Here is a 14,428-nt window from a genome sequence, read left to right on the forward strand (position 1 = left end):
AGGAGAGGAAAAAGAGTGTGTGTATGGAAGTGGAAATGGGCAGCAGGGAGGAGGAATGTAAAACATCTGATACTAGTCCAGTTGCTGTTTACACAGTAGTCAGCCCGTGACATCAGCGTCCAGACTTTATAAATGTCAGGCGGTGCAAGAAGGAGCAGTTAGCAAACAGCTGCACTGGTCACACCACACCGTCACTACAGTTCACTGAGACAGACCGAGCTCCATCAGCAACACAAGCCCCCATGGACCGACAACTGTGTGACTGTGTGATTGCTTTGGCTGTACTGCTGTGTGTGACTACACAGGTGAGGCCTCCTCCAGCTTATTTACAGTAATCGATTCTGAATGAGACTTTTATCAGAGAGTATTGTAGGTATGTAATGCTGAATTGTTTGTTTTCTTCCTTCATTGATCAACACATTTCCTTTTTAAAGTATTTGTTAATGTTTTCTGAAAGAAAGACGACATTTGCCTTGATTTTATTACAATGATTTGAAATAAAGATGAGATGATTAAAGTCATCCATCAAGAAAAGGTGATGTATTAGACAAGCAAGACTGTTGTTAATATTTTTATTTTTACCTAGTTGTTAATGTCTTTTTTTGGTTGATCAAATGCCAGAAATTGAAGTGAAATCACACTTTACTTGTCATCAACCTCCTCGTTTTGTGTAGCCGACTGTTAGAAACCAGTAGACATTCAGTGTTATGGTAACATCACAAATACAGACAGAAAACTCTTACAACATAAAAGGGGGGACTACATTTTTTCCCTTGAATATGATGTAAAATATGAATAAGAAGTCCCACCTGTGTTTTTTTGCAGTTATGTATTTGAAAAGTTGTTGACTGCATTTCTTTACGGTAACTTTGTTGTAAAACCTTGAAGGCTTCTCTTGTAAAGTGAAAGTGGACTTGGCCAGACCTCGCCTGTGTTTTGGCTCCTTCAGACACATGTAATTGAAAGCAGTGCTTTATTGCGTTGGATACCGATTCAGCTTCTGAGAATGCTTATAATATTTTCTTTGCTTCTTTTCTTAAGGAATGAGAGTAATAATTTTGGTACTGGAATGATCATAACATCAGAAGACTGATTTATGATGATTTTCTCTCATCTTTTCAGGTTTTGTCGTATTGTCATACCTTCTAACTTATTTTTCTTGCTCCTCCAGGTGCTGTGCCAGTTGTGTGACAGGCCATGCCTTTGCCCCAATCCTGTCCCTCAGTGCCCCACAGGAGTACCCCTGGTGCTGGATGGCTGCCGGTGTTGCCAGGTGTGTGCCCGGCAACTAGGCGAGTCCTGTACTGAGATGTTTCCCTGTGACAACCTGCGAGGGCTTCAGTGCGACTACAGCGCCAGCTTCCCTGGGTTACCTGGGGAGTGTGTCAGTGAGTGTCACTTCTAACAAGCAAACAACCAGGCCCATGTCTGTGTGGGTAGGCTATAAGGGTGGAGGACACATAGGGAGGGAGTAGATAGAGCCTCAGCCAGTTTGCATGACTGGGACACACAGACTGACACTTAATGTTAGAGTCTGCTTAGCTGAGTGGATTCAGGACTGCTCTTGACACATTTCCTGTAATAATTACCCATGAGCATGATAAATTGCAGAGACAACACTCCAAATGAAAAACAACTTAACAGTGTCTCACTGAAGAGACTTGCTTTTCCATAAAGTGATGCAAGCACTTGCAGGGACAGCAGCTCCTGTGTCCTCACCTCTCTCTTGTTTTCTTCTGCTTCTTCCACCTAACTTAATCTGTCCATTTCCTGATTAAGTTTCCACATCAATGGATAAGCAAAGACAACGTCTGTGTTTCTAACAGGTCAGAAGGATCTGGGCTGTGAGGTCAGTGGGATCTTTTACCAGGAGGGGCAGTCGTTCCAGCCCTCCTGTGACACTTACTGCCGCTGCAGGGGGGGCGGGGTGACCTGCGTGCCAGCTTGTCCACTGAATGCTCGTCTTCCCACTCCAGACTGTCCCAACCCACAATACATCCGACTACCTGGGAAATGCTGCAAGGAATGGGTGTGTGAAAACCTTGAAAACACGGTCATTCAGGATGCAATTACAGGTAATGGATGCATGACTCTCTGATACAGATGTATTTTGATGTTTTACAGGTGGGGAAAAGAGCTAGCCTGACATGTTTAATGATTCCTTTAAATTTTCCTGACATCAGAGCTGGATGTCTACAACATATTTTCCAGTGTCTGGATTCTAGTGCCAAACGTATGTTCATGTAGCGTATGAGTCTTAGTTGCTCCTCACTGATGATCAATCCATATGTAATATAATCCTTCATTCCTTTTTATGAGCTCTGTTACCGGCGGTCATGTCTGGAAGTTTTTACTGGAGTATTTGTGCATTAAACGGGGTGTGTCAAGCCAAAGGAAAACTCCCCAAATCCAAATATAAACCACATTTTTGTGGGTGAAAACATCCTTTTTCCCCTCAGTCACCATGCTTCTCAGTTTCATAACAACAACCAAAGCTGTGTGACAATTAAATATATGAAGCCATGTCAAGACCTCATTACTTCATTAAAGGGGGAGTGTGTGAGCACATGAGATGGGTGTTGGGGAAATGAAGCCAGTCTGAAAACATCTGGAATTCCAAACACTGTCTGACTCAAACTAAGTTATGAGAACAGCAAAGGAACATTTTGTGCTTCGATACAAAACCTACTGTGTCATCGTTGAAAGTTAGCCGGTTATTATGACTTCTATGTGTTAGTTCTGTGGCTTTTATTTGCACAAAAATGCACTAAATGTAGCTTTAAAATTTGATGTGAGCAAAAAAAAGAACCAGAGAGGTGAAAAAGTCCAAACAGGATCCATTTTACTTTACTTTAAAATAAAGGTTTTCAAACTCTGTTGGGAAGCTGGATTAAGAGGAAGCTATATAAGCAGGCTGATCACCATAAATATGTAAGTGCTGAGGTAATGAGAGGAGTCAGCTGCTTAGATTGTGAACAGTTCTGCACTGGTAGTTGTTTGTTTGGTAGTGTGATTATTCAGAAGTTATGAAAAGATCTCCATGAACGTTTTGGCAAACGTGGGGATTTGCCCAACTTAAAAGTAACTTTTAGAGTTGGAAGGATTATTGCAGTTGGCAAGATTTGACACAAATTTAAATAAAAACTTAGAGAGATGGTTTTCATTTTCCCTAAAATATGCCAAACTCATTTGCATCTAGATATCCTGGTTTCAGGACTAAATTCCTGTATGGTAGGTAGGGAATCGTCAGCATTGATGAAATGATGCAGTCTCAGATTGTTGTTGTTTTAGTTTTGGTGCATTTAGAATTTGATCTAAAGGTTTGATGCATTTCCAGTATTTGTGTAGCTCAGCAGCTCAGGTAGTTAGCAATAGGCCGCCTCAAAGCAGGATCCCACAGTGATTAATCACTTCAGCAAGAGCAGGGATATTCAATTGAAATTTAAGGAGGTCCACTGAGAAAATTTCCTCAAACAAGGGTCCACAACATCATAAAGTCCCACACTCTAAGTAAATGCAATATATTTTGAAGTATGCAGTACACAGTTGTATCGATGCCAGTATATAGTCAGGAACTGTCACACAAAAGAAAATACAATTCAACAGTATTTCAACAATCTTTACTATTATCTTATTCTAATAATAATATAATACTAAAAAGTTCTTTGCTAATTCCAAGCATAATAAGGTTTGCATTCAATAATGAGAAAGAGCTTTTGATAAAGTTGTCTTCAAATAAACTGATTTAAAAATAATGAAAGGTGTAGTTTGAGTCCCCCCTTCTGTTTTTTCTTCTTAGCTTCTACATATAAATCATCTCAGCTTTACCCCTTCTACTCTCAGTTTCCTGTTCTGCATCACGTCTACTCAGTAAGCTGTTTTCCCCGTGCTAAATGATTTGATTGGCTGAGCAGTATCATGTGATAATTGACTACCGTAAAGGAAAAAGCTGCTCATTATAATACACTTACTATAAATGAAAAAAAAAAGTTGCCCAGATTAAAATAAAAACAGCCCATCAGGGCACATGAAGAACGGCATCTGTGTAGAAGAAGCTCCTCTTGAGTCTCTCTGTCCTTGCCCGGATGATGCGGAACCTTCTACCAGATTGCAGAAGTTGGAACAGTTTGTTGCCAGGATGGGACGGGTCCTTCAGTATCTGCGCTGCTCTAGTCCGGCATCTCCTGGTGTAGGTGTCCTGAAGCGGGGGGAGAGCAATCCTGCAGCAGCGTTCTGCTGTGCGGATCACTCTCTGGAGAGCTTTTTGGTCCTTCACACAGCTGTTCCCAAACCACGATGTCATGTCCTGTGTGAGGATGCTCTCCACAGCGCCTGTATAGAAAATCCTGAGGATCTTTGGAGAGACCCTGAACTTCCTCAGTTGTCGTAGGTGGTACAGGCGCTGCCTAGCCTTTTTGGTCTGGACCTGAATGTGGGCAGCCCATGTCAGGTCTGAGGAGATGTGGACACCAAGATACTTGAAGGACTGCACCCTCTCCACTGGAGCTCCATTGATGATAATGGGCTTGTAGTCTCTGTGCTGACTCCTTCTGAAGTCCATCACCAGCTCCTTGGTCTTGCCAATGTTCAGCTGGAGATGGTTGTCCTGGCACCATGATGCCAGATTCTTCACTTCGTCCGTGTAGGCCGCCTCATCGTTGTTGGAGATGGCACCCAACACCACTGTGTCGTCAGCAAACTTCACAATGGTGTTGGAGTAGTGGGTGTAACACACTATGCATAGATAATTGCAATACTTTATATAGTTTATATGCTAAGAAAACAGGTAATAAGCTTTATTAAAGTAAATGAATAGATAAATACATTTATTGATTAATTAAAACTTTCATTAAGAAGTTTAATAAGTGCTAAATTTTCACAAAGACTAGAATCACATTTGTCTACTTAACGCAACATGAACGTTGGACATGAATTTTCCTCTTATTGTACTCATTGGTTTGTTTGGTTTCCCTCCCCACCCAGCAATGAAACCGGATCAGTTATGGCCATCTTTGCAGAGGCATCACCTTCAAAACAACAAGTTTTCGCCTGCCTCCTCTTGTGTAGAGCAGAGCACCCAGTGGAGTGCCTGTTCCCAGAGCTGTGGGGCGGGGGTCTCCACACGGGTTTCTAACCAGAATCCTGCATGCAAACTGGAAATAGAAACTCGCCTGTGTAAGGTGCGACCTTGCCACACTTTCCAGCCGGCCCCAAGGAAGCCCATGGTGAGCGCTAACAAAACCCACATCCTGTAAATGTGTACATTTACACGTACTGTCAGGTTTTACCTTTGATTTCAGTTTCACGTATAGCTTCTTTCAAAACTGTAACGAGAAAGTTCACCGGGTCACACAAAGTATGCAGAGACATGTCATCATTTTTAACACAATATCACAAAAGGTAAAAAGACATTTTAAGGCAACTACGAAAACAATGATAAGAATCTGTCTAGTTAGACACCACAATGAAGCTGTGACAGAACAATTCTACTTTTTGTTTCGTTTCTCTCGTCTGCCTTTTGACACAGAATGATACTGAAACAGATTTCATCAATCAGATGGGGGAGGGGTTCCTCTAAACCCAGACTACATTAAAAAAAAATTAAACATTTCAGTGTTAAAAGTACTAAAAGGGACTTTATAAAGTAGTTCCCACTAGTCACTGAAAAACTGTGGGTCCCACTTTCGTGCAGCAGAGTGGAGTCGGCCTTCCTGTAAATCTGCAGTCAATGTTTATACTCGTTAACTAACTGAACTACAACCTTTCACTGACCTTTTTTTTTAACCACTGTTTTTACCATCAATTATTTTTAGAGGCTTTGAGGCTCTAGAGATTTTTTAGAGGTTTTGTAGGCCTATGTTACTGATGTGCAGATAAAATATATTAAAAAATGCATATTGTCATGAAGTCTACCTAAACATCTTGAATCTTTAGCCTTACTGAATCATTACACTGATTACCTGATTTTTCTTCTTCTCACTGTTGTTTCAGTGGGGACAGAAAGGAAATTGCAAGGCCAGCTACACGTCACCGGGACCCATTCGGCTAGTTCACCAGGGCTGCTACAGCACTCATGCCTACCGAGTCCGTTACTGTGGTCAGTGCACTGACTCGCGATGCTGCACACCTTACCAAACCAGCACTGCTGAGGTGACCTTCCGATGTCCCACTGGCAGACTGCTGCAACGAGCTGTAATGATGATCCAGTCATGCGCCTGTCATAATAACTGCCCCTATGCACCTTTTACAAATCCCGCTCTGTGGGGATACAGACCCTGATCAGTGTGTAAGAGCACGGACTCACTAAAACTATAGACTTCAGTGAATGTTTCAATGGCTTCACAATAAAAGTATCCCCAGGTGGATTGACGTAAACAACAAATGGACACTGAAAGAGAATATTATTATTTTAGAAAACTGTGATTTTGGATGAATATGTCTGCACTTATTTACAGCTCACAACTTCTGGAAAGCATCATTCTGCCAGTTTGTGACTTCATCTGAGAGTCAATAGAAAACAAGTAGACGTGTTTTACAAGAAAGGGAGAAAAGAAACATAAATGTAGGAGAGCTAGGGACTGTAATATACATGTATAACTCACAAAGTAAGTTCTAGAAATACTTTTACAAATAACTTTCAGATGTGCACTGATTTGGTTTCTTTTTTCCTCCCAGAATTGTTCAGTACAGTGATTCCCAATAATGTTTCGCCTTGGATATCAAAAGCAATATTTTAAAATCACTGAAAACATCTTGACTTTTCCCAAATCTTTAGGCTAAAGTTAAACACTACGTAGATATACTATAATTCAGTTTTGGGAAAATGGATCAAATTAAACTCATCCAATATTGTTGAAATCTGGCCTGTAAAAAGAGAAGCATGTCACCTAAAATCTATATTATAACTTAAAGACAGTTGACCATGATGTCAACTGGTCATGAACATACTTTTAAAGACTGATTTTTTTATTTCTAACTTGTAACTTGTGTCTATAAATTCAACTTTCAGTGATGTAGAAATATGTATTTGTTAAAGACATAACCCACAGAACGATTACAACTTTTGTAATGACAATTTCTAGATATTCTCTGACGTGAGCAATGCAGCTTTTAACTTTTGAACTTTGTGTGTGTGTGTGTGTGTGTGTGTGTGTGTGTGTGTGTGTGTGTGTGTGTGTGGCATAATGGGATTACATTGCACTTTCATTTATTATTCTGATGTAAATAACTGTAAAGAGGTGTCTTGTGTATAGTGATTTTTTTAAAGTATGCCCTGTATTTTTACTCCCACTGGATTTTGTGCTTTTTGTGGTTATTATGTTTGTATAAATAGTTACATTGTTCAAACTGTAGCTTTTAATTATGTCACTTCATCTGTCATGACTTTCTGCTGCTGATGAGCTGTTAAAACTTGCTTGTAGCACACCAATATACACACTAAAATCAACAAGAAAATCCTTTTGCAGCTTTGTGGATAAATTTAACTTTTAATAACTCTTATTATGATACTGGCTTAATGTGTTATATTTCTTTATTGTTCCTTTAAGGGTTTTTTTCAGTCTCACTTAAAAATACCTAGTATGCTTAGAAAGCTACAGTGGTGGATATAAGGATGTTGTGGGTTCATGAGCAGCTGAATATAAAGATACATTCTGAAATGAAAAAAGTGAACGTGATCTCTATTAAAAGTCCAATTATCTTGTAGCGTCCCTCCGACAGAAGACAGACACGATCGGTGTTCCGGTTACCGGTGTTTATTAAGAATAGTAACAAAGGCTACTGTGGGCTGTAGCCAACAACAAAACGACAGGGAAAAATGCAGTCTCCAGAATCAAAACAACCCCCCCTGACTCTCGCTCCTTTTTTCCGCACACACCCACAACAACATTCTCTAACACCCGCCCCCCAAACACTCTCAGCCAACCACACACATGCTCTCCTCCAGACTCTCTGTCACTGGTAGCTGATCTGATTGACTGGCCACCATCATTGTGTGTCACAATGGTGGTGGAGTCTGTAGGGGTGGAGTCCAGATCTGTCCGTGGCCCACCCTATTATCCCAGTGAAGTGGCCGCGCCCCAATAGGGGGCCAGTTTGTCCCGGTGCAGGGCGACCCTCCATCCCCTTGGGGGCAGTTGTACCCTATACACCACTTCCCACAGGCGTTCCAGAACCTTACAGGGTCCAACCCAGTCACTGTCCAGCTTAGGGCATCTACCCTTTTTCCTATAGGGGTTGTACACCCAGACCAGTTCCCCGATGTCAAAATGTCGGCCTCTGGAATGGACGTCGTAGTTCCTCTTCTGCCGCACCCCCGCACTCATCAGTTTCCTCCTAGCAAAGTCATGAGCTGACTCCATGCGATCCTGGAGCTTCCTCGCATAGTCAGGACCTGATTGATCCCCATCAGCATCGGGGGGTCGGCCCATCATCATCTCCGCTGGAGTCCGGATCTCCCTGGCCAACATCAAGAGGCAGGGGAGCACGAAGTGGAGTCTTGAATGATATGCCATGAGGACCAGGGGAATATGAGTGTCCCAGTCACGTTGATGTTTAGCCGTCACTAGCGCCAGTTGCTCTGCCAGTGTATGGTTAAATCTCTCAACGAGACCATCACTCTGTGGGTGGAGGGGTGTTGTACAGGTCTTATGGGAGCCTAGTTTCTCGCACATGGCTGCAAACACACGGGACTCAAAGTTCTTGCCCTGGTCCGTGTGGATTACTTCAGGCACCCCAAATCTGCTGAACATCCCCTCCACCAGAGCATCCACAATCTTCTTGGCCTCTTGGTCAGGTAAACTGTGTGCCTCTGGCCACTTTGTGAAATAGTCTATAGCTGTGAGGATACAGCGGTTTCCCCTTTCTGTGCGGGGAAAAGGACCCTGAATGTCCATCCCCACCCTCTCCATAGGGTACCCTACCGAAAACTGTTGCAGTTGGGCATGGGATTTGGCTGTAGGCCACTTTTGTGCTGTACAGCTGTCGCAGCAGCGGCAAAACTCCTCTACATCCCGCCTATGTTGGGCCCAATAGAATTCCTGCCGGAGGCGGCGGAGTGTTTTGGTGACACCAAAGTGGCCAGACCCTGGGGCCCCATACACTGCGCGAAGCACCATCTCCTGCAGGGCCCGCGGGACCACCAACTGCCACCTCATCTTGCCAGTAGCTGGTTCCTTCCAGCCCTTTTGCAGCACTCCATTGTACCGCCACAAGGCATTAAACATGGACCAGAGTCCCTTTGTGGCCCGTGACAACATGGGGTTGTCGCTGTTCCTCAGTTCACCCAAGCACTGGTTTGATGTCAGCATCCTCCTCCTATTGATGTCTCTACTCTGTTGCATCCACAGCAACCAGCCTCTGACCAGATGGTAAATGGCCTGCATTTGTATAGCGCTTTTCTAGTCCCTAAGGACCCCAAAGCGCTTCACACTACATTCAGTCATTCACCCATTCACACACACATTCACACACTGGCGATGGCAAGCTACATTGTAGCCACAGCTGCCCTGGGGCGCACTGACAGAGGCGATGGCCGTTCCTCTACCCCTGTCACAGCACACTTTACATCGGGCACCAATTGGTCCTCCTCCTGAGCTTCCTTCCTCTCACAGTAGTGGCATCCGTCTTGGGCACAGGGTCTGCGGGAAAGCGCATCTGCATTTTTGTGCTGGGCCCCAGGTCTGTGTACAACCTCAAAATCATAAGCCTGCAGCTTCTCAATCCAGCGTGCTAGCTGCATGAGCCATTGCAAGGCAGCATGGTCAGTTCTGACCGTAAAGTGGAGGCCCCCGAGGTAGTACTTAAAGTGGTGTATGGCACATACCACTGCGAGCAGCTCCCGCCTTGTGACACAATAGCAGCATTCAGCTTTGTTGAAGACCCGACTATGGTATGCCACCACTTTCTCCCCGCCGGGTATCACCTGGGCTAGCACTGCACCAGATCTGCTGCCATCTGTGTCAAAGACAAAGGGCAGAATGGAAATGCATGCTATACTGTGGGTACACTGTGGACCTCTCTCTGTTTTGTAAGTCTGCCCACAGTGCTATGCACAGGTCCCAAAGGAAATGGGGGAGCAGTGTGCTACTGGGGGAACACACTACCATTGGGGTAAGGCTGGGACAGTATCAATATGGGCAGTATGTGTTAGAGTAACATCCACACAAATGATTTTCTGGTATGTTAATTTAAGTTTTGAAACTGCTTTTACAAGCTAATTGTGTGGTCATTTTCTGTTGCATAGCAGTCTCATTGTTGCTAAACAGGCAGGACAGAACCACGCTGTAGAACAGGCATAAGATAAATGTTGAAAACCCAGAGATTCAGACTGTGGAAGCATAGGCTAAAAACTAGAGCTGAACTTATTTCACTTTTCACTTCTCATATGGCTTTGTCAGGATGAGAGCAAACAAAAGAGTGTATAAACGTGTGAAAACTGCCACTCCTGCATGGTTACATTTTCCTGTTTTCAGTGAAAGAGGTGAGTCAGTTATCTCATAGCCCACAGACGCAACTCAGGAAGTGTATAAATGTGTGTGTGCTTTGATCTGTGCAGTGAAGGCTCTCACTCATCGAGGAGGAGGAATTGTACCGACTGCTATCAAGGACACGATGAACAACTCTTGCATCAGCTTTGACTTTACAGAAAAATTCCTGCCACCTGTCTACATTTTAGTATTCATCACTGGCATGGTGGCTAACGGACTGGGATTGAGGTCAGTGCTGCAGAAATGGGAGAAACTGGGGAATGTCTCTGTTTTCGTTTTCAACCTTGGACTTGCAGACATTTTGTATTTGCTCACACTCCCTTTTCTGATGGTGTACTACTTCAAGGGTGATCAGTGGATCTTTGGAGAAGCCTTTTGCAAGACAACAAGATTCTTCTTCAACCTGAATTTATACGGCAGCATTGGATTCCTCACCTGTATCAGTGTGTACAGGTACTTGGCTATTGTCCATCCAATGAGGATGATGGGGAGAATAACTGTGACTCATTCTGTGGCTATCTCAGTCATGGTCTGGCTGTTGGTGAGTGTTCAAAGTCTTCCAGACATGTTCGTCCCCAAATCACCCATAAACAATACTAAGAAGTGTTTTGATACCACCTCTGAAAAGTACATTGAAGATTATCTGAAATACAGTTTGGGATGGACACTCACTGGATTTTGCATCCCCCTGTTCATCACCCTCAGCTGCTATGGACATATGATTGCTGTTCTCTGCCACAATGATAACATTGATGAAGTACTGAAACAAAGAAGCTTAAAGTTGTTATTCATCTTGATTCTTCTGTTCTCTGTTTGTTACATCCCCTATCATATATTAAAAAATCTCAACCTCTTGTCAAGACTAAGCGTAATCAAGGGGACATGTCATAAATGGTCTAATGGAGTCTATATTGGTCATCAGATAAGCCGTGGCCTTGTGTGTCTGAACAGTGCGCTCAATCCTCTAGTTTACCTGCATGTAAGTGAAGATATTTGTTCTCAGCTCAGACAGCTACTCCAACAAGCTCGCCAAGCTGTCACTAGTCTGTACACCTCTAACCTCACGGATACTTGAAATGTGCCGATGAACATGAGGAGTACGCCTCATCTGAGACTCATCTGAGACTCATCTGAGACTTTTGTAAGAAACACAAAAATGTTGCTTTTTACTAAAAAGCAAAAATAATACTTAAAAAATACTTGAAAGACGAATTATTGCATTTGTGATGTAGTTGCATGGTGTCATGCATGGGAGGTTTGCAGCTTGAATGTGTGAAAACAAACAGGATATGATGCTGCATGCTTCACTGCTGATAGAAGGTTAATGTTAACAGCATATCACATGTATGTACACACGCTGAAAGTCAATTTTGATTATGTTGTATATACTGTATATCTATACTTTGAGCATTTGAATTCAAGCCTCCTCATTGTTGTTCTGCTGTCTAACTATAATTAAATGATTTTTATTCAGATTTCCCTTATTTTTGATAGTAAGTGCATAGTGGATGCTTTCTGTCTTTTTATTTATTTTTCAGTAAAATAAACTGTTTTGTCTAGATCTCATTTTTGTTTTTTATGTACAACACATTTCCAGCAATTGAATTAAATGTTTCAAATATTTGAGGAAAATCAGCTTTGCAAATATTTTTAAAGGTGGTAAATCAATTCAAGAATACAATTTAAGATTGCAAGAATACACAAGAGTTTTTGTGAAAGAACCGTAATGTAGTCGATTATGATATCCTCTGACTGCATTTCGTTACCTCGTACTAGTGACATGTCCAATGACAATAAAGTTGAATTCTATTCTATTCTATTCTAAAATGCCACAGGATATCTCATGTAAAATTATGGTAACACCTATATTTATTTTCCTCTCTAAGAAGTGATCGCGCAGTTTTTCCGCTCTCACCATGGGTGTATACGTTACACAGACGTTCGTTTACCACAGATAGCAAAGTAAATGCACCCCTAAAGGTTTAAAGCCTCTGAGGTTGTTATCAGAAGCAATACTACTTTATACTTTGTCATTAAAGTCGAGATATTTTCAAATGTATTGTAATTAGCAGGTCATTTGCTTTAAATTAGCAGCATCATGTTTGGAATAAAGAAAATGCTCCATTCCAGCAAAGGAACCTCATCAGACATTTTGGATAAGTAAAAGTGGCAGGTTTATGTTTTTCCCAGTCAAAAAGACTCACTCTTGATAAAACTATGACTTTTAGACAAATTTATTATGGAGATTCTGCAATTTTGCACACAACAGTAGCTGCAATTAAAACCATTTATGACCTAAAACATAATTTAACATAAGTCCTAAATATGTCATTGCCTGTGAGTCTTGATGGGTTATTTTGTGATTTCAGGTTGTTATTGAAAGTTTTCAGTTTGCTTTTAATTATTATTCCACAGCTTTAGTTTTAATTATTATTGTAGGTTGAGTTTTACTATTCTTTCTATTAATGTTCTTCCATTCTGAGTTGTGTTAGAATTATTATTCTACTTTGAATTCATTCATGTTTTTGTTTTCATGTAGTTTCCATAGTTTTTCTTGTCACTTGGTTTAGCTTCACCGCTAATCCGAGAAGCTTATTCAGTTCTAGGGTCAAATGGTGGAGAGTCACAGAGCCCCAGTCCAGTATTTGACCCTAGAACTGAAGAAGTCTCTCGGATGAGAGGTGAAACGTCCTCAAGCAATTTAACGAAGTCCAGATGTTTTTTTTTCCATGCTCCTTAGACTACGATGACCTCGATGACGGAGAACCTTCACAGACAGCTTTGAGATGCATTTGTAGATAAAAGGTATGTCCCAATTCATAGGCCGCATCATTCGAAGGCCAATTACGTCACAGCCAGGCGACGAAGGCTGTCCCATTTTAAAGATTCCTCCAAATGCGGCTGACAAATGCGTCCTTCATTTCCCTGAATTTGACGGATGGGTCGAGTGTGTCCTTCGTGGCCCAACCTATCCCAGAATTCATAGCGCAGCCCAGCAAATTCCAGTCTCTAACAATGGCGGCAGCTACTTAGTTTCAATATTACTCCTATTACTGTTTCTGGGTCACAAAATACGCTTTTAGCATATTTTCAGGTGAGAATGTAGCTGTGTAAACTTCAAATATCTGTTCGATTTATTAAGACATCACATATTTGCAAAAGTGCTTCGACGTTTTCTGAGACGTCTGTTACCGACTAGCTCGATAGCTGGTTATAGTTATAGTTTTCACACAGCTGAATAAACGTCAAACAGAAAACTATTAAACAGAAGTGTGAGATGGTCGAGTATTTACTCCAGTGTCCTGTTATATATATCAGTGAGCAAGGAGCAGATGGCTGAGTTTATTAAACTCCACCGAGACAGCTGGTGATGCAAATCTGAAGGCTTGACTGTCCCATTTCACAGCCTCGCACTTCCAGCCTTCTCGGTCTTTGAAGGACAGCCCGTGCAGACCGCAAAGGCCGGGTCCTTCGACCTGTGAACTGGGACATACCTATTATTACGTGTTTTACCATCTTTAAGGTGCTAGCTTAACGTTATGGTGTAAACGTTACCTTATATTGTAATAAAGCAGTTACTGTTTAAACAATGTTAGGACAGAAATATTAGCTTCTGTCATGACTAATTAAGTTACTAGTTAATAAAGTTACCAGTAAAATGATTCATCGCTGCCACAAATTCACAGTAAAGTTTCAGTTATCACTGTGGGACTGCTGAGTCACCTGAAGAACTGATTTCATTCATAGGGGAACTCCAGTAAGTAAGAATTCTAAAAATAGGAACCCAGACAGACAAATGCAGAATTGTGACATAAATGTCAACGTGTTAGCTGACATAGGAGGACAGCTGCATATATATGGGGTGCCGTTTGTAAAGTGAAACATGCTGACATTAACGGCAACATTTTTCTACATTTAGCTCAAAACCTTACAAAAACATG

At 42.0% G+C, this 14,428-nt stretch overlaps 2 protein-coding genes across 2 annotated transcripts; both read left to right on the plus strand.

The window, feature by feature from the left end:
* Positions 1-242: 242 nt before the first annotated feature.
* ccn5 (cellular communication network factor 5) lies at positions 243-6,279 on the plus strand. Its single transcript, XM_085344575.1, has 5 exons — positions 243-305; positions 1,172-1,388; positions 1,827-2,075; positions 4,984-5,225; positions 5,992-6,279. The coding sequence occupies exons 1-5, from the start codon at positions 243-245 to the stop codon at positions 6,277-6,279; spliced, it is 1,059 nt and encodes a 352-aa protein (XP_085200701.1).
* A 4,332-nt stretch (positions 6,280-10,611) lies between these two features.
* Positions 10,612-11,562, plus strand: LOC146611253 (P2Y purinoceptor 1-like). Its single transcript, XM_085344758.1, has one exon. It carries the CDS (start codon positions 10,612-10,614, stop codon positions 11,560-11,562), a length of 951 nt encoding a protein of 316 aa, XP_085200884.1.
* Positions 11,563-14,428: the final 2,866 nt, after the last annotated feature.

Source organism: Diplotaxodon limnothrissa, linkage group LG20, assembly GCF_057381915.1.
Source record: "Diplotaxodon limnothrissa isolate DT_005_m linkage group LG20, D_limnothrissa_male_GT1.1, whole genome shotgun sequence".
NCBI classification, from domain to species: Eukaryota; Metazoa; Chordata; class Actinopteri; order Cichliformes; family Cichlidae; genus Diplotaxodon; species Diplotaxodon limnothrissa.